This window comes from Misgurnus anguillicaudatus, chromosome 20 (assembly GCF_027580225.2).
Source record: "Misgurnus anguillicaudatus chromosome 20, ASM2758022v2, whole genome shotgun sequence".
Taxonomy (NCBI): domain Eukaryota; kingdom Metazoa; phylum Chordata; class Actinopteri; order Cypriniformes; family Cobitidae; genus Misgurnus; species Misgurnus anguillicaudatus.
Genome location: NC_073356.2, coordinates 24071730 through 24090577, shown reverse-complemented (window position 1 = coordinate 24090577; position 18848 = coordinate 24071730). Strand labels below are relative to the sequence as shown.

The following is an 18848-nucleotide window of genomic DNA, read 5'->3' as shown; positions in this document are numbered from 1 at the left end:
TTTAATCTGACACAAATGTTCATAAAATGTCATAGAAATGCTGTCAGCCACAAGCTAATTTGTATGGTAAGAGAGAGAAAGAGGGGACATTTTCAAATATAACATAACAGGTGGGACCTGTCAGATGTCGGTGCAGTCAAACAGACAAATCACTGGCAGCTGTAACCGCAGACACAAAACACACACACTATACTCAAACTACAGATGACAACACATTTTGATGCCTAGTTTTTAATAATTAGAAAATTGCAATAGGCCATTACACCACCATAATTACAGAAGGATACTAACATGGAATGTAACAGATCCATCTCAGATTTCCAAAACAGAAGCCAATTCCCAGGTTTTAGCCTTCTTGCCATATAAAAGTAAAGCAACTGGCGCCACCATGTGGACTTGTGTGACAAGCATATAAATCATTTTTAAGAAAATATTGATTGAGTGCATATAAAACATTTACACGTCAAAAGAATTGACAGTATATATACTGATATACCCATATCTTATTTAAGACAGAGATTGATTATACAAGAATAATGTTTACCCCACAAAACAAAAAAGTCAGTATAAAGAAATAGTTGTGAAATTCTGTCTTTGTCAGCAAACGCATTGGCCATACACAATATTTCACTTTCTCATTCATTTCACTGCTTTCTTGATAAGAACTCCATCATCACTACTTAAACTAATCAGGCACATGATTTTCATTTCACATTGATTTCATTTCATTCATATGAAGAGCTCAGATGCAAAACCTTATAAGTGCGTCTGACATGTTTTCTTGTAAATTAGCATTTTTTATCAGACTCTTAAAGGTGCAGTGTGTACATTTTAGGGGCATCTAGTGGTGAGGTTGCCAATTGCAACCAACGGCTTAGTCCACGGCTCACCCCTTGCTTTTGAAACACATCGAGAAGCTACAGTAGCCGCCACCGGACAAACATGTCATCGTCGGAGACAACTTTTGTTAAAAAATTGTCCGTTAAGGGCTTCTGTAGAAAAATGGCAGCACAAAATGGCGACTTCCAAGTAAGAGGACCCTCGGTGTATGTAGATAAAAAGGTCTCGTTCTAAGGTAATAAACACATAACGGTTCATTATTAAAGGACTTTATACACCCCTGATAATATAGTTTTGTATATTATTTTGCATTTCTGTCAAAGGATCCTTCTAAAAATGACATACTGCACCAACAAAATGGATTCTGACAACAAAAGGGGAATTTCTGAATGGCCTTAGGCTGGGATTATGTGTATTTGAAGTAAAAGTATTTAATAAACGTATAATATGTGCCGAGAGAGCGTTCGGTTAATATAATTATCTCATTTTTGCTGGAGATGCATTAAAAAAAAATCTGTAGCAATTACTGTATTACTGGCAGCTGTTTGCCAGTAACTTACTGCAGATCCAAATGTATTCCATTTACTGGCACCAGTCATTAAACATTAACAAATCTTTATCTTTACACAGTAAAACCAAAAAACAGCCTCAAGCAAAGCATCTGGGAACCAAAAGTTAAAGGAAAAAAACTGAAAAAGGTTGATGAGAATTTCTGGTTCCCAAAATGCTTTGCATGAGGCTGTTATTTTATAGTTTTATTCTGTAAAGACAAAGACTTGTTAATGTTTAATCTTCATTTAACTTTAAACTGTTGCCATAAATAACACAAATTCGAATCCACAGTAAGTTACTGGCAAGCAGCTGCATAACAGAATTTTTTTTACAGTGTGGCATCAAAAGTGGCTTTTGCATCTGTGCTCCTCATATATTCATGTTAAAACTGAGGTCAGGAGTCTGACCAGTGGCGGCTCGTGACTGCTCAAAGAGGGGCACTAATTCAAAATATGTGTTTGTTGCGTCATGTAAACCATGTGCATCACGTGTCTTGCCAAAATAAGTGCCTGCTGCACACACATCAAAACCATGCATGATCAAAAAACGCTCACGTTCACAAAATACATGCAAGACACTCCCTTAACAGTAAACACTGATTACGCATGAGATTATGCGAGTATCTGGCAAACACGAGCGTCTCCTTTATCATAAACCCTTTAGACGTATCTGCAGCAGGCACCCACTTTGACAAGACACGTGATGCACATAGGTTCACTCGACACGGCAAACACATATTTTGAAAATAGGAACCACACATGACGGGCTACATACATGTTATGACGAACTTCGTATCGAGCGCCCAGGAAAAAAGAAGTCACCGGCCGCCACTGCGTCTAACCTATACACCCTGTACTAAAACAATCAAGATTATAAATGACATGTAAAGTGCATGTGCAACCCTAAAAGAGTGTGGTAACACCCTAGATTAATCTCTCAAGAACAGAGGCCCTAGAAGCCAAAGTCATCAGTGCTTGCAACAGTTTGAAAAGTGGAGTCATTTTCCACTTCTGGGGAATCTGCAAGTCTTTGGTCCTCAGAGTCTGCATCCGTTGGTGTCTGTAGCTCTTTGGTTTTGGTTGGAACAGGAAGTTGCTCAGAGTAGAGCGGTTCTAAGGGGTTATGTTCCTCTGCGTTCACTGGGGCAGAAACACGAGGCCGTGCTGATTTTGACCTCAACCTGTGTTTTAGGTCTTCCTCTCTTTCCTAAAATCAAAAATGTTTCAGTCACATTTCAATAATTAGATGTGCCTGAGTTGCGAGCATTGTTACTCATAATCAAGACAATTATTGGTACCTTTTTTCTTTTCTCAACCTGGCTCATCTTCATTTCAATGTCTTCTTTTCGTGTCACTTCTTGTTCTTTTCGGATCTTAAGGGACTCTAGTCGAGCAGGTGGTCTGCTTCTTGGCTTTTCACCATCATCCATCTGATAGATAGATAATCATGCATATACATTTGATGCAACATTAGTGAGAAACTCTCATAGATGCAATTGTTTTCATAGTAAGATCATCATATTTATCTATAACCTAACCCCAAAAAATGGTCCCTATAGCTGCCACTGGGGCAGTACCCTTTAATAAGGTCCTAATATGTACCATTTAGTGACAGATATATTTATACATTTGGTACCAATTTGTACCTCGGAGGTACTATTATGAGCTCTTTAGGTACAAAAAGTATATACTTTTTGAAATAATACCCCCCTTGTGATAGCTAGGGGCCATTTTGACATATAGGCATGTCTATACCAGCTATATAAATGTAATCAGATATAGAAAAGGTGATAAATGCAAATTTTGCATGCATTACTTCATATCATTTTGTAAATGTAACACTTCACAGCTCTTACTAGGATATTGTAAGCCTCTCCACTGGTGCCCTGTCTCGGTTGAGCTGGAATGATTCCCTGATAAAGCAGCTGCTCCAGTATGGCGCTGGACTCGGGTCTCTCTTGTCTCTGCTGGGCTAATCCAGGACTTTGGGCTAGTTTTCAAAGTGTATATCACAATGAGTGACAGATGTACAGTACTTTGCAGAAGTCTTAGGGCACCGTGCCCTGTTTTTTCCTGTTGTTAATCTTTCCCTAGCTACAACTCTTTTTCTACTTGTAAACATACACATATTGCTGGCCATAGATAAAAGCATCTGCTAAATTAATAAATGCAAATGTAAGACTATAAGGTTTCCTGTCACTGAAAGACCACCCCACTGAAAAACCATAGAACCCAATACAGAAAAACTAATGGTTTCAGAAGGGATTGTTATGGAAGCTATAATGGTCTCTGTGTCTTTGCTTATATTGGTATGTTATCTGGTAGATAGAAAGCTATACAACAACAAATAGCAACTTGTTAAAGCATTAAGTCTTTCTAGAATAAGGCCCAAAACACTATATAAAGGAATTTATTAATGAATTTAATGGTAAACAGTTGGTTCATAATTATATCTGTGACCCTGCTGTAGGGGCGTTGCACAAGATCTCGGGCCCTATGCATAGGCAGTCCTGATGGGACCCCATGCCCCACCCCCATAATATATTCCAGACCTCTCTTACTTTGGGGCCCTGGTAATCAGTACTGGTTTTACCCCCAGTCCGACACCCCTGCCTGGCTGGACCACATAACCAGTCTGTAAAAAATATCTGTAGAAACTACAGTGCTACTTGCAGCTGGTTGCCGGTAACTTACTGTAGATTTAAATTTATGTTATTTACTGGCAACATTTTGTTCAAAATTAAATGAACATTAAACATTTACAAGTCTTTGTCTTTACAGAGTAAATTCAAATAACAGCATCAAGCAAAACATTCTGGGAAACAAAATCTGAAGCAAAAAACAGAAAAAGGTTGAAAATGATTTCTGGTTCCCAGAATGCTTTGCATGAGGCTGTTATTGTATAGTTTTTCTTCTGTAAAGATAAAGGCTTGTTAATATTTAATATTTATTTAACCTTGAACAAACCCTTTAATAACATCAATCTAAAACTACGGTAAGTTACCGGCAACCAGCTGCAGTAACACTGTAATTTCTATGGATTTTTTTTATCACGGGTAGGCTAGCAATAGGCAAAAATTCATTGTATTGGTCAAAATTATAAATTTTTCTTTTATGCCAAAATCATTGGATAATAAACAAAGATCATGTTCCATGAAGAAACTTCTATCCGTAAATATATATATATGTATGGCTAAGGACTTCATTTGGACAACATTAAAGGCGATTTTCTTAATATTTTACATTTTTTTGCACACTCAGATTCCAGATTTTCAAATAGTTGTCGGCCAATTGTCCTAACAAACCATCAATGCAAAACTTATTTATTCAGCTTCCAAATGATATATAAATCTCAATTAAAAAATAAATAAAATAAAATGACCCTTATGACTGATTTTGTGGGTCACATTTGTAACCTATTTGAAAAAACATTAAAATTTCTATCTTTTTTTCACTTTGAACTACAGTTTGGGTTAAATTAAATTTTTTTTAGAAGTTTTTATTTCTTTTTCTATTTCTATTTTGTACTTCTAACCTCGCAGTGGTGGCAGCAGTCTAGGTACAGATCCGGGCAGATGTGTTGGATCCGCTGTATCCAGGCCGACCCCACTGTCTGTGGTCATTTTGGACACGGCGGAGTCCCCGCGGGAGCCAACTGCAAACTCAACAGTATTTATCTACAACACAACAGCGAAAACATCAGTCTGTCGGTAAAAACAATCAAGTGCTGCATATAACAAAACTCTGGTGATGTAACCTGAAGATGTATCCCTTATCATTGCGCTCAATTATTCATATAATTCACTGCATATATTAAACATTGTCTTTGAATAAAGAATAATGGGAATTCTAACACTTAACATCTTATAGCAGTATCTGCTCACTTTAATAGAGTTAATTGATCGTTATTAACAAATGAGATTATAAATAAAAAGATTAGGGCTATACCTCATTTCCGCTGCAAGGTTTTACGGGTTCCACCACCGTGATTTTGGAGCTCCCACACCCCATGTTGAACAGGATAGCGCGATGTTTCAATTCTGAACTATCTGACGTGTGAAAAGTCTTTAAACACTGTCGCATTCCTATACATCTTTCACTGTCGTCGTCATGGACGCTTTGCGTTGCTATGTTCCGTTGCCACAATAAATCTGACCCTGTTCAGAGGTCATGTGACCTGTTGTGTTGCCCTGGCTGCTTTAAAGTGTTCAAAAAAATAAATAAAACAGAGCTACATTCTAGCAACTGATGTAGTTCAATAGGCATTTCCTTTGTTAATTAATCACTTATTTTACGAAAACTTGAATGAATTGTCTGACCAAGTATACTCCAATTATTCATGCTGGTTTGGTTTAAACAGTTGTTAAATTAACCTTGTAAATGTCCATTTGTGACCCTGTCTGTAAAATCCAAGTCTTATCAAATGTATTAATAAGAAGCATCAAAGTTTGGTTTCAATCACTTGATTTCACAGTGATTTCAATCTTTGACATGGCCTTACTCAAACAGTATTATTATAGATATCTAAGTTATATTCTTACAGAATGTTCTTCATATTATGATGATTTTATGAAGAAAAATGAATGAATGAGGCATTAAATATTTTTCAGTTTTGTATTATTAATGAATCATTGGAGGGTTTTTTTTGTAAATGTTTAAAACAAAAGATAAAAAGGAGAAACAATGCAGATTTATTTTCCCGACTTTCTTGCTCATTTACCAAGGGTGCCAATATTTGTGTTCAAAACGGTTAATCTTTAATCCTTTATGACTTTCAAGATACCATTCATCACAATTACGATACCATACTTTAAATAAAGTTGGTTACGCTAAAAAGAGATTAAACTGATTTTGGAGTGAATTCAATATTATTAAAGGTTAATTTTGCAATTTTCCTAATCTCGAAATCGCCAGATTCAGATCCGCTAATCGACCAGGAGATGGTACTGTCGCACATCTTTCCTCCAGCACCTCCTTCGAACCCTGAACGACCCCGCCTGACATTCAGCTCTACAAATAGTGAAGACTTTTACAGCTATCTGCCCTTAAACCAGCCAATGGTGTCGAGTGAAACGAAGGCGGTGATAGCGGCTCGACCCACACAACTTCACTGAAGTTTTGAGGGAGAGTCTCGGCTTTATCGGAAAAGGAGTCTCATCCGGACCTTTTCGCCAGTTTACTAGCGGTCTCTTCGGGACGACACGTGCGATCAGATGGCGCCCGGTCAGGGCTCCCGGATGATAAGTAAAGATGATGCGAACTATAAACTGCACTTTCGGATGATAAACGAGCAACAAGTGGAGGATATCACCCTCGATTTCTTCTACAAACCGCATACAATTACGTTACTGACACTCACCGTTGTCAGCATCATGTACTTTGCGTTTACCAGGTAAGTAAACGAGAGATATCTGAGCTGTCACGAGGACGAAGAAGTGATTTGTTTTACAAATACCATTACGAACTCAGTTGATCATCATTAAAACTTACAAAAACATAAAATTTTGAAAAACGTTACAAAATGATTGTGTGGTTGTGCTTTAATCCAGTTAGATAATGTTATTACACTGTCAGAAATAAAACCTCTATGTACCCCTGAGGTACCAATGTGTCTTTGAGGTAACGTTAACTTACTAATATGCATACTGATGTGCACTTTTTAAAGGATACCAGCTTTTGTACCATATTGTTTTTGAGAGTGTATCTGTCAGATATCCCACCAACAGAACCCAACACATTACCCACATAGAACTTTGCTTCTATTAAAACCAATACAATTTCTCTAATAGTTTATTTTAACAGCTGGGCAAAGTAGTTATGCTTAACTGCAATAACAGGGAACCTTATATATGAAAAAAAAAAGAATAATAAAACGATTATTGGAGGTTACAAATAAATGTGCTTTTAAAACAAGTGAATCAAACTGCTTTACATAGAAATGATTTACAGAGAAACAACAGAAAATGGTTAATTAATGAATAAAACGGGAATTATTTACAAGCACAAAAAAGTAAAGGGTATAAGTTAAAAGACAATAAAGAAAAGAAGTCAAATGGATTTGTAAGTAGATAAGGCAAAAGTAAATTTTAATTGTAGTTAACAATTACATGCACTTTAACCATATCACCAACGCTGGTACTGTTTGCGAAAGGTGAGAGTTTGATCATGTGACGCTGACACTATCTTTTGTTTTCATTGTGACAGGGATGATGGTGATTTTGATAATAACCTACGTGTGGGCTTGCTGTTGGTCGTCTCATTCTTTCTTGTTATCAGTGTTCTGGCCTTCCCCAATGGTAAAGCCAATGCTTGTTTGCTTGTGTCAATAAAAGTCTTTCAGTGAGAATTATTGCAGGTGTCTATTTACAAATTGATGGTTGAATTACTCTTTCTGTCATATGGCTTTTAGGTCCTTTCACAAGACCACATCCAGCTGTATGGCGAATAGTTTTTGGTGAGTTATTGATTAAACCTTTATTTTGTTTTCTTATCAGCGGGACTGTTGACTCACACTCTTGATTTATCATCGCCTTTCAGGTCTCAGTGTCCTGTACTTCCTCTTTCTGGTATTCCTAATTTTTCTGAACTGGGATCAGGTGAAGATGCTGTTGTACTGGCTAGATCCAAATCTGCGTTATGCCACTCGAGAGGCTGATGTTATGGTGAGTGATCTGATACTTAGTTACAGTATAGTGATGTGTATCATTTCTATGTAGTGACTGTGTGCTGTATAATGAAAGAGTGAGTAAAAATTAGTGCATTCTTCTTCCAGAGCTCCAGGCAATATTGCGGCATTTGTATGACGTGTCTTATGCTGCGTTTACACCAAATGCGAATAGAGAGTCTGACGCGAATTATTTCAATGTTAAGTCAATGTAAAGACGCGTTAATGCGCATCTGGAGGTCTTGTGGCGCGAATGCGGGGGGTTTGGCACGAAGTGTTAGACGCAAATTTGCCTCATGACGCGTGAATGACGCAAATTGGCCTCTGACGCCCAAGTTGAAAGTTTGAACTGTGGCGTCAATTCTCGCCGCGTTAACCAATCAGGAGACTGCTTGCTACTGTGGCGGCAGGCCCGCCTGGAGTCACTCCTTGCCCCTCCCACAAGAAGCGGATTTTGCCTGGAACGCACGTCAATTTCAGGTCAAACGCTTGCTTAAACATTTTGAATGCATTTCGCGGGTAAAAAGTAAGCATTCAAAATGTTTAAGCAGCAAACTAGACGCGTTAGACGCGAAGTTGACGCTCTTTTTGCGTTTGGTGTGAACGCAGCATTAGAAAAAAAACATGTGTCTAATCTGATTTAACTGTGAGATGTATTGTAATATAAAATTCAGACAAAATTTAAATTAATACAATTTCATGATTTTTTAAAAACTTTTTTACTTTTATTGCTATTCACAATATCAAAAAATACCAATAATCCAGTTGGTTATGACCAAATCGGAGTTACAGTATATTAGAAAATGTCCTGACTGTTGTTCCAAACTTTTTAATTAATGGCCCTAGGGGGTAAGTGCGATTTTGTATAAAAAAAATGTAAAACGTTACAAACTAAAGTAACTAGCTTCCGGTAACGACCAACACACATGTATAAGAGGGTGTGTTTCCAGCGTATGGTGTATAACTCCTCCATATCCTATAATTCTTGGATCGGTTCCTGACGGGTGTTTTGTTTTGCTGTCTGCACTTCTGTCACTATGCCACTACGTACTATGTCATACGCTGGAAACGCACTTTCTCGTGAATGTGAGAGCTAAATTAAGGTAAGAAACACTGGAGGTAAATTTGTACCTGAACTAAGTGGTCCGAAAGCCCCTATAGTTAATGTTTTAGCTGTGGACTTTGAAACCTGTTGTGTGTCTCTAATCCAATGAATTATGATTATTGACTGTGTGCTAATGCCAGCCTTCTGTAAGAGGTTTCTACTTGGCTCAGAGGACGGCATGGTATTTAGCCAATAGGATTATTAAAATCTCTGTCCATTGACATCAGACCGTATGCCCTTAGATACCGTTGTCATGTGAAAACATCGCCTGGTTTATGTGTAACCTTAAAGTGTAAACCAACCGAAAAATGTGTGCACCGCCCTTGCACTTTGCATAATTTAAACAACTTATTTGGTTTCACTTTTATATGTAAATCCTACATTTACGTTATACATTTCATGGTATTCAATAAGTTAAAGAGCACCAATTGTCTGATTCACAATTTTACAGTTCCTTTGGTGTGTAAGTGTCTATTAGTACATGTTAACGATATGCAAAAGGTACAAACCCAAAAATAAACGATGACATTTCTTGAACAAACACACTTGATTGTAGGCAACAGTTTACTGCCTGGGATTGGTTTACGTAATGAGGACAGACATTATCATAATTCCTCCTACTTGGACTTACAGCCTGTAAGTAACTCCTCTTAGCAACTGAATCTTTCAAACATGGTAAGGAGCAACACATTTCCAGCTGACGTCAGAGGTATTCACACCAATCACAACGTACAGATTAGCTGGCCAATCAGGGACAGTTTTGTACAAAATCCGTGCGTTTCAAGAAGACGGGGAAATCTGGAGCTACAAAAATTTACGGTATCTGGAAAATAATGTGTTTTTTGAACCATAAACCACACTAACACATTGTATTATACACAAAAGTTCTAGAAATTAAATAGGTGCTCTTTAACTCTCCATTTAAACTGTTATTTTCACAGGAATATGCAGTAAACTGTCACGTGATCACATGGGAGAGAATCCTAAGTCATTTTGACATCTTCGCATTTGGTCATTTCTGGGGTTGGGCCATGAAAGCCTTACTTATCCGCAGTTACGGCCTCTGCTGGACCATCAGCATCACATGGGAGCTCACAGAGGTAATCAGTAGCTAAACCACCTAACAATCAAATGTTTAAAGGCGGAGTCCATGATGTTTGAAAGCCAATGTTGATATTTGAAATCACCTAAACAAACACGCCCCTACCCCAATAGAATCTGAACCTTCTGTTGATAGACCGCCCCACACATACGCAACCCGGCATTTTATTTGATTTGATTGGCTATAAGTGTGTTTTGGTAGTCGGCCCGTCTCCTTTTCCAACGCGTTTTTCAAACATCGTGGACTCCGCCTTTAAGCAGTTTCACAAAATGTGGGAAAATTTGCTTAAGGGATAGTTCACTTTAAAAATGAAAATTCTGTCATCATTTACTCAACTTCATGTTGTTTTAAACCTGTATGAGTTTCTTTTTTCTGATGAACACAGAGGAAGATATTTTGAGAAGCACGGAGGTGGGTGACCATAGACTTCCATAGTAGGAAAAAAATATTTTGGAAGTATTGTGATAAATGACTAAGAAAATATTTTGATAAATGATGGTAAGCACACAGTTCACGGTACCCATTAAATTCCATTAAATTTGTTTATTCCTACTATGGAAGTCTATGGTCACTTACTGCTGTGTTTACCATCATTTCTCAGGGTGTCTTCTTTTGTGTTCATCAGAAAAAACAACATTCATACAGGTTTCGAACAACCTTTTTAGACCGAGTTTTTGAGCCTTATACTTGTATTCAGAAAGGACAGTGCAGAGTGAGTGGAGACTTCTTTGCATGTCAAATTTATTGAATGCCAATTAAATGACTAAAGTGACATTTGTGAAAATAATGCATTTTAATTACTGATTAATGACCTTTTCATTACCATTAAAGATAAATTACTGAACCTAAACATAAGAGCCTAATAAAAAATGCTAATTTACAAGAAAACATTTCAGACACACTTAGAGGGTTTTGCATCTGAGCTCTTCATTTACTGTATGTCTTTCCCAATTGTTAATGCAACAACACCGATTATGCAACTTCCTCATCCTAACTTGTGTCCATACTACTTTGACCAAACTTCAATAATTCAAATATAAACCTATATTGGTATCTCTCAAAAGACCTTAACTTTCTAGATTTTTATTGCGAAGCATACCATAACCTAAAACTTTAACATTCTGTTTTTTCTCTTGCTGGCACTCTCTTTCCCATTTCAGTTATTTTTCATGCACCTCCTGCCTAACTTTGCAGAGTGCTGGTGGGATCAAGTTATTCTTGACATCCTGTTGTGCAATGGAGGAGGCATTTGGCTTGGTATGACTGTGTGTCACTTTTTAGAGATGCGCACATACCACTGGGCCAGTATCAAGTAAGGTTTAAACATGTTGTCTTTTAATGCATTGCCAATGTAGTAAATATTAGTATTATTTTAGCAGCAGTTTCATACATATTTCCAATTATGCTAGCTATAATTACATTCTAGGGATGTCGCAATCCCATATTTGCCAATAGAGAGTCCTCATCTGATCCATTGCGGCGGCAAAGTAAGTAATAGCAAAGTAACTTGACAGAATACAGTGAAGTTACTTTGCTATTAAGTTACACGTATCTTAAGTTTGCTGTTTTAATGAACAGCAGATGGTGAACCTTGTTGTAAAACTCTGGTACAACAGATTCTCAAATGTAATGTCAGAGCGCACTAAGCTGGTGCAAACCTGTGTTCTTTACTACAGAAGTACCAGAGTAAACTTCCTTTCATTTCAAATTGGCAGTATTCAATAAAAATCTGTTGCTAATACATTACACGTCTGTTGCACTGCTTTCATATTTCCACATAGCAGACGTTTTAGCCGCGTATTCCAGGCACGTAACAGCTGACATAAAATAAAGGATCCGGCCGATACATAAAGCCGATTCCGATCAGTTTAAAATGCCTTAATCTGCCCTGATACCAATCTTTGTGATCTTGCCGGGACATCCGTGTTACATTGTTAAGATTTGGAGATAAACTATCTGTGTCAAGGCAAACCTGTTTTGCTCATTCTTGTGAGATTATCTGAGCAAAAGAATAGCAGTGGATTATTGGTTATGTGATGTTGTGTATGTTTTCAGAGATATCCACACTACGTCAGGAAAACTAAAACGTGCCGTTATGCAGTTCACTCCAGCCAGCTGGATGTATGTTCGCTGGTTTGACCCCAAGTCCTCATTTCAGAGGGTGGCTGGAATCTACCTCTTTATGATTGTCTGGCAGGTGTGCGATGCTTAGGTGTCAAAATGGATACAAACTCAATAATAAAGTTAAAATGTATACAGCGTGGAAAATAAGTATTTGACACATGAGCATTTTTATCAGTAAGGGGATTTCTAAGTGGGCTATTAACACAAAATTTCAACCAGATGTTTATTTATTATGACTCAACTTGTATACTTAAATGTTCTGATTTCTTTGTATGAATTCAATATTTGGCTTGATGGCTACATCTGGTGGAAATTTTGTGTCAATAGCCCACTTAGAAATCCCCTTACTGATAAAAATGCTGATGTGTCAAATACTTATTTCCCCCACTGTATGTTAAATGCTTTATTACTGACTTTGTTCACTTTAATTTCTTTGAAAATCATACATTGTTAGTTTTTGCTGACAAACCAGCTTTAAATTTCTTTTTGTAATGATTATGAATTCAAAACAAATATTTTAAACCTTTTAGTTCAGATCATATATTTAACGATCTCTGTTTTTAATTGCTTTCTGTCATGTCTTTTTGCAGCTCACAGAGTTGAACACGTTTTTTCTGAAGCACATCTTTGTCTTCCAAGCCTCACATCCTCTCAGCTGGTGTCGGATCCTCTTCATTGGGATCATTACTGCCCCCACAGTGCGGTAATATCTAATTACCTTATTCACTGTTAAAGAAGCACATTCCCCCCCAGTACATTTTGTTCCGGACTGACTCCTCATTCACCAAAAAATATAGAGGCATTTTATTTCACCAGACAATAAAACTTGATGTACAAAACAAAAACTTTTCCTGGAGGTCAGGCATAAATGGTGGAACATAAAGAAAGACTAGTTTTCATTAGCCAGTTTTTATGAACATTTAACAAATGATAAATATATACATACCTTTTTTTTAAGATTTTGGAATAATTCCAGTTTGGCAGGTGTACATGTGTATGCCCATTGTAATGGCATTTCTTTTTTGGATTCAGGCAGTATTATGCATATCTCACAGACACCCAGTGCAAAAGAGTTGGAACTCAGTGTTGGGTATTTGGGTGAGTACCTGTCTGTTTTTTTTTTTTTTTTTGCTTTTTCATCAAATGTCAAAGTGCTGTGTTAGAATTTATAATGTGTAAAGTAGATAGGCCAAAATGTTTCCAGCTTAGAGTATTTGGGTGGACTACAAATAATTCGATGTCACTGGACTGGATAAATGTACCACAGTAATCTCGTATGTGACGCTGTCTGTGAAATCCAGGTCGGAGTTCAAGTCTCAGAACTCACATACTTTGATTGATTTCATATTGATTTCAATTTTTGACATGGCGTTACTCAGTCAATATTTAAGATACATTATATTATATTTTCACAGAATGTTATTTACATTATGTAGGATGATTTTATGTAGAAAACAGTAAATCACAAAAAAATACTTTTGCTGTGTTTTCATAGGCAGGGTCACATGTATCTGAATATGAATATATATCAAAAATACCGTTACAATACAATCTTGACACGTCTAATGGTACCATTGTAAATTTTTCTAAAGATTGATAGATAAACATAATTGTATATTGATGTATTTTGAATATAGTAAATAAGTCAATGTTTCACAGATCATTTTACACAGAGCTAAAGCTTTTAAATCAGAAGCTTATACATGTGACACTTCTGCTTACTATCAAAACCAGGAATAAATAGATTTAATAACCGGCTTTGCTAGAATCAGTTAATTTTATCCCGTTGACCAGATAATCTCACTTTTTTAGTTTGATTCTAAACAATAGGCTTTATGCCCAACAGCACTACTTCCTGAACTTCAGCCAGTTTCTTGTTTTCTATTTGCCATTATTGGACAAACTGATTAATCCAGGTGTGCCTGACCTCAGTTATCACTAACAAACTGATATATCCAGGTGTGCCTGACCTCAGTTATCACTAACAAACTGATTAATTCAGGTGTGCCTGACCTCAGTTATCACTAACAAACTGATTAATCCAGGTGTGCCTGACCTCAGTTATCACTAACAAACTGATTAATCCAGGTGTGCCTGACCTCAGTAGTCACAACAACAATAATCAGACACACCTGGATTAATCAGTTTGTCCAATAATGGCAGACAGGAAACAAGGAGCTGGCTGAAGTTCAGGAAGTAGTGCAGCTGGGCATAAAGCCTATTGAGGCATTTTCTCTTACCGTGTGTCTCAATCAGCTCCCTTGTTCGGTAGTCAGGGCACTGATCAGGGAGTCGGCCATTTTAAGGACTGTCTCAATCGCAAAATCCGTTCAGTGCACTGGAACGTTCGTTCCCTGAAAATTCCCACAATGCAACGCAAAAACCAGTGAGCATCGATTGATCGATTTTGCGATTGAGACAGCCCTTAAAATGGCTGACTCCCTGATCAGTGCCCTGACTACTGAACAAGGGAGCTGATTGAGACACACGGTATGTTCCCTAACCGGAAATCACGTGACCTTTTCTGAAGCTCGCCAACCAAACATCACGTGATCCAACTCAATAAACTTTATGAAATGTTACAGAACTTTTTTAAAGACAAACGTTTGTTTTAGTTGTAAATATAAACACACATTGCTACACAGTAAGGGACCACAATCTACTCAATATTTAAAATAATAATATTTATTTAAAATTGTAAATATATTTATTACATTTAAAATGTAATTGTATGCCTCCAATTTTATGCACAGATATGTAAGAGAATAATGACAGCATTTTTCACAATGTACTGTTTTTAAAATTAAGTCAGAGATATGTTGGTTTTGCTGGTTATTGATGAGTAACAGCTGTGAGTGATTACAACGCGCTTAAGCAGCCACGTGACAGAAAAATAAGTGAACATTGTCCCAATGTGAAGTGAGCTAGGGTCCTTACCAGTGCCCGAACCTGTGTACACGATATACGGATTCACGACCTCTGGAGCTAGGGAACGAATTGAGACACACGGTTAGCTTTGCGAAGGACTGCCAAATTACTCATAGACACACATATATATATATATATACACACACATGTATGTGTGTATGTGTTTAAAAAAAAATGTATTTATTAAATGAGCCAGGGTGTTTTCGGCATAGTTTTTACAAACTGCAAATTGTTTTGGTGCCTTTTTAAATATTCTAGGATTCTGTTCCTCTTTATAGGGCCATTGCTTTTCTGGAGGCCCTGGCATGTATTAAATTTGGGCAAGACCTCTTTTCTAAAACACAGGTCCTTTATGTGGTGCTTTGGCTGTTGTGTTTGGTGAGTGATTTGAGTAAAATGTATAAAATGTTTTTTATAGAATAATTATTTAGTTAGAATAATAAATATTAATATATAATTATTTTAACTCGTGGTCTCAGACTTTGACCCTGATGATTTGTACTAGAGTATAAATGCTCTGATTGGGCGTTGTATTATTACGGGTCTTTGTTTGGACATGATAGGCCAAGAGGTGTTTACATGTTGTATTATATGTTTGTATTATGTGGTGACTTTCTTTTTCTTGCTGTCTTATCAGGCTTTTATTACTTCTCTCTGTCTCTATGGAATGGTTTGGTACGAGCATAACTATGGGAAAAGACTGAAGGTACTTTACAAAATTTAAACATCACTTACCTACAATGACAGATGAAGAGAGATACTGAGTTTCTCCATTAAAGGAATGGATCAGCCCAAAATAAGAATTACCCCGTTTACTCACCTTCATGTAATTTTAGGTTTATATGCCTTTCTTTCTTCAGCCGATCACGGTCGGATTTATATTATATATCTAAGTCTGAAGCTCTTAAAGCACATACAGTACTGAGCAAAAGTCTTAGGCCACCATCATCAGCTTTGTTGTTTTAGTTTTAATTTCTATCTATATTTATTTTTCACTCTTTTAAGATACAAACAGAAAATACAGGAAATACACAAAATTAAAAAAAAAAAAAAATCAGAACTAAATGTCTTCTTCAGGCTTCAGTCAGTATTTAGTGTGACCTCTCTTGTCACAAAACACATCTTGAGCTTTTTTGAGAAGACTGAAGTCATTTGAATATAATGAGAAATTAGGATTTATTTTGATTTAGATTTAAGAGATCCTGCAGCTGCCTGCTATTGCTTAAATGGAAGGGGAGTTTACCCTAAATACTTTACCTTATACTTTTATACTGTTTTTAATACTACATTCACATTTCCTGTATTTTCTGGTTGTATTCTAATAAAGATAATGAGAAATAATTATATATGGTCACTAAACAATTGCAAAAACAACCCATTTTATTTATTTTATGTATTTGTTACATACAGCCCATGTAACACATACATCACCGTTACATTTTACATGTTTTAACTAATAATCTTGTTTCTTTCACAGAACATTATGACAGAATTTAATGAAAGCACCTCTGTTGACTCGTGTGGTCACATTCCTGAAACTTCCAAAGGTAGCGTACAATCTAATTTGTACCTGAATTTCTTTTTATAAGACGTTAGATACATTCTGGTGGAATGTTGTACTTTAAGTCTTTGTTTAGAAATATGACTAGCGATGTTTACATGAATACATGTATTAAATGCAAACAGTATGTGGGCTGTGTTTAGTGTGAAACTTGCGTTTGCTGTTTGTTACTTGAATGTATAACTTTGTATTAAAAAGGATTTAAAATGTGTTTACTCTTTACATATCTGATATTTGAAACACATGTACAGTACATTTTACTATATCATCAGAGCGGAACTCCGGTAGTAATTCCAGTTCTTCCCGCAAAAGAAAAGGAGGCTTGGGTAAAAACAAAATGATCGGATCAAGCATCAAGTGAGCACAGCTGAAGAACGTCTCCTTGGACATTTATAGAAACAGTAAAACTGTCGTAAGAGGTTGGAAACAGGTAAACTGTTAGTTTAACTGGGAGAAAATATGCTGCATACGCAGCCATCTGCCTGAACATTGTACTCTTGTGCACTTAATATATATTTTTTCACTGCGTTTAGAGGGAAAGAATGTAAAAAGCTTTTGAGCTTTGTGGATAGTCAAGTTTAGGTGAAAATAATTTACACTTTTTAGCGGCATTGATGTGTTAGATGTTTAGAAAGCCTGAATCAGCGAAATAATTAGTTGCGATCAAATAAATGCAATGCTGCCTAACTCTTCTGTATGGCAGTCTGGTACCGTTAAGATTTGTAACAACTTGATTATTCAACTTTTGATATTTCTTATTATACTCTTAGTGTTCCAGATCAAACCAAGCCTTCTCTTTTATTTATTTGCACATTTTCTTCCACTCACCTTGTAATTAATGTTTTGTTTGTTTCGTTAGTTTGTTGATTTTTCATTGAGGCATGCATTCTACAAACAGGAGAAAGAGCACAAAGAAAATCTTTGAATTGAAGCACTTAATTCTCTTTATAAAATGTATTGGTTTCATAAGCACTTTTTTATTCCGTTATATTTACCTTTTCAAAATAATGTATTGTGTTGGAAGGAGAAGCAAGTTCTGTTTTTTTGCATGAGAACAGTTAAGTTATTTAAATATAAGTTTCACTTATTCATCATTTTTGTGCAACATGTAAAGGTTTAAACGGTCCTGACTGTTATGCTGTTGTAATGTTATGTTTTTTTAATAGTTTTTATATTTTACGGTATAGTTTATCAGTTTATTCAATCCTGTGTGTCTGTGCACAAACGATTTTAGATTAAAATTTCAGAAAAAAAAGTTTTTTATGGGACCTTTAAATTACTGTTTTTTACTAAATTTTTTGGTGTAGTTGTAATTTTTGCAAACCCACAATTAATGTATATATGCATAACTTCTTTATAGGGATTTTGCTTCTGTTTTTATAGTCATACATATGTTTTCATTGCTGTTAATAAGGCTAGGTGACAACAAATGCTAAAAGGTTTGAGTTGATCATGGACCAATACCTCAACTGTATGCCAAGAATTGTTAAAAAAGCATCTGCAAAATCAAGTTTTTTCTTTGACAAGGGTACCAAAAATCGAAATTGTCTTAATTCACAAATTTCCTATCTCGGAGTAATCATTAACTGCATGTTGTATGATATCAAACTTGAATCTGATACGGCAGTATTGTCTTATTTAATTGTTTTAAACCTTCAATGTGATTGTTCTAGAAAAAGAAGTGTGACTGTTTTTGAGATTTTGTATGAAATTGTATTTTTTTGAAAATGTTATATAAATAAGACACCACAAAACTAGACTTCTTAATTTCAGCACCTTACAGTTAGTATTCACTTTCTTGCACTGATATTGCTTTCAAATAAAATCATAAAATTAAGTTTTTGCATCTTTGTACTTTCATTATATAAGACTGTTTGTATTTGAAACTTACTTGCATTACTAGGTTGAAGTCAAACGTGGTTTAAACGTGGTAATTTTCCTCGGCAGAGCAGACAGAGATACAGTGCAGTTTA

General features: G+C 36.2%; 2 protein-coding genes across 2 annotated transcripts; one reads left to right on the top strand and one right to left on the bottom strand.

The window, feature by feature from the left end:
* Positions 1–22: 22 nt before the first annotated feature.
* Positions 23–5543, bottom strand: stmnd1 (stathmin domain containing 1). Its single transcript, XM_055220277.2, has 5 exons — positions 5340–5543; positions 4927–5068; positions 3248–3381; positions 2690–2821; positions 23–2598 (listed from the first exon to the last, which is right to left on the bottom strand). The coding sequence occupies exons 1-5, from the start codon at positions 5472–5474 to the stop codon at positions 2344–2346; spliced, it is 798 nt and encodes a 265-aa protein (XP_055076252.2). The 5' UTR covers positions 5475–5543; the 3' UTR covers positions 23–2343.
* Positions 5544–6367: 824 nt separating this feature from the next.
* Positions 6368–18709, top strand: ptdss1b (phosphatidylserine synthase 1b). Its single transcript, XM_055220385.2, has 13 exons — positions 6368–6783; positions 7596–7687; positions 7801–7845; positions 7929–8053; positions 10102–10260; positions 11423–11574; positions 12318–12459; positions 12977–13089; positions 13419–13484; positions 15593–15692; positions 15952–16020; positions 16792–16861; positions 17148–18709. Exons 1-13 carry the CDS (start codon positions 6605–6607, stop codon positions 17234–17236), a joined length of 1401 nt encoding a protein of 466 aa, XP_055076360.2. The 5' UTR covers positions 6368–6604; the 3' UTR covers positions 17237–18709.
* The last annotated feature ends 139 nt before the right edge of the window (positions 18710–18848 follow it).

Excerpts from the sequence above, each read along its gene's own strand:
- stmnd1 (XM_055220277.2), bottom strand. The coding sequence starts at position 5,474 with ATGCGACAGTGTTTAAAGACTTTTCACACGTCAGATAGTTCAGAATTG. Across the intron at positions 5,069-5,339 it reads AACCTTGCAGCGGAAATGAG|ATAAATACTGTTGAGTTTGC; the intron begins GTATAGCCCTAA and ends GTTGTGTTGTAG. Across the intron at positions 2,599-2,689 it reads AGGTTGAGAAAAGAAAAAAG|GAAAGAGAGGAAGACCTAAA; the intron begins GTACCAATAATT and ends TTTTGATTTTAG.
- ptdss1b (XM_055220385.2), top strand. The coding sequence starts at position 6,605 with ATGGCGCCCGGTCAGGGCTCCCGGATGATAAGTAAAGATGATGCGAAC. Across the intron at positions 8,054-10,101 it reads CTCGAGAGGCTGATGTTATG|GAATATGCAGTAAACTGTCA; the intron begins GTGAGTGATCTG and ends TTATTTTCACAG. Across the intron at positions 13,485-15,592 it reads ACTCAGTGTTGGGTATTTGG|GGCCATTGCTTTTCTGGAGG; the intron begins GTGAGTACCTGT and ends TCCTCTTTATAG.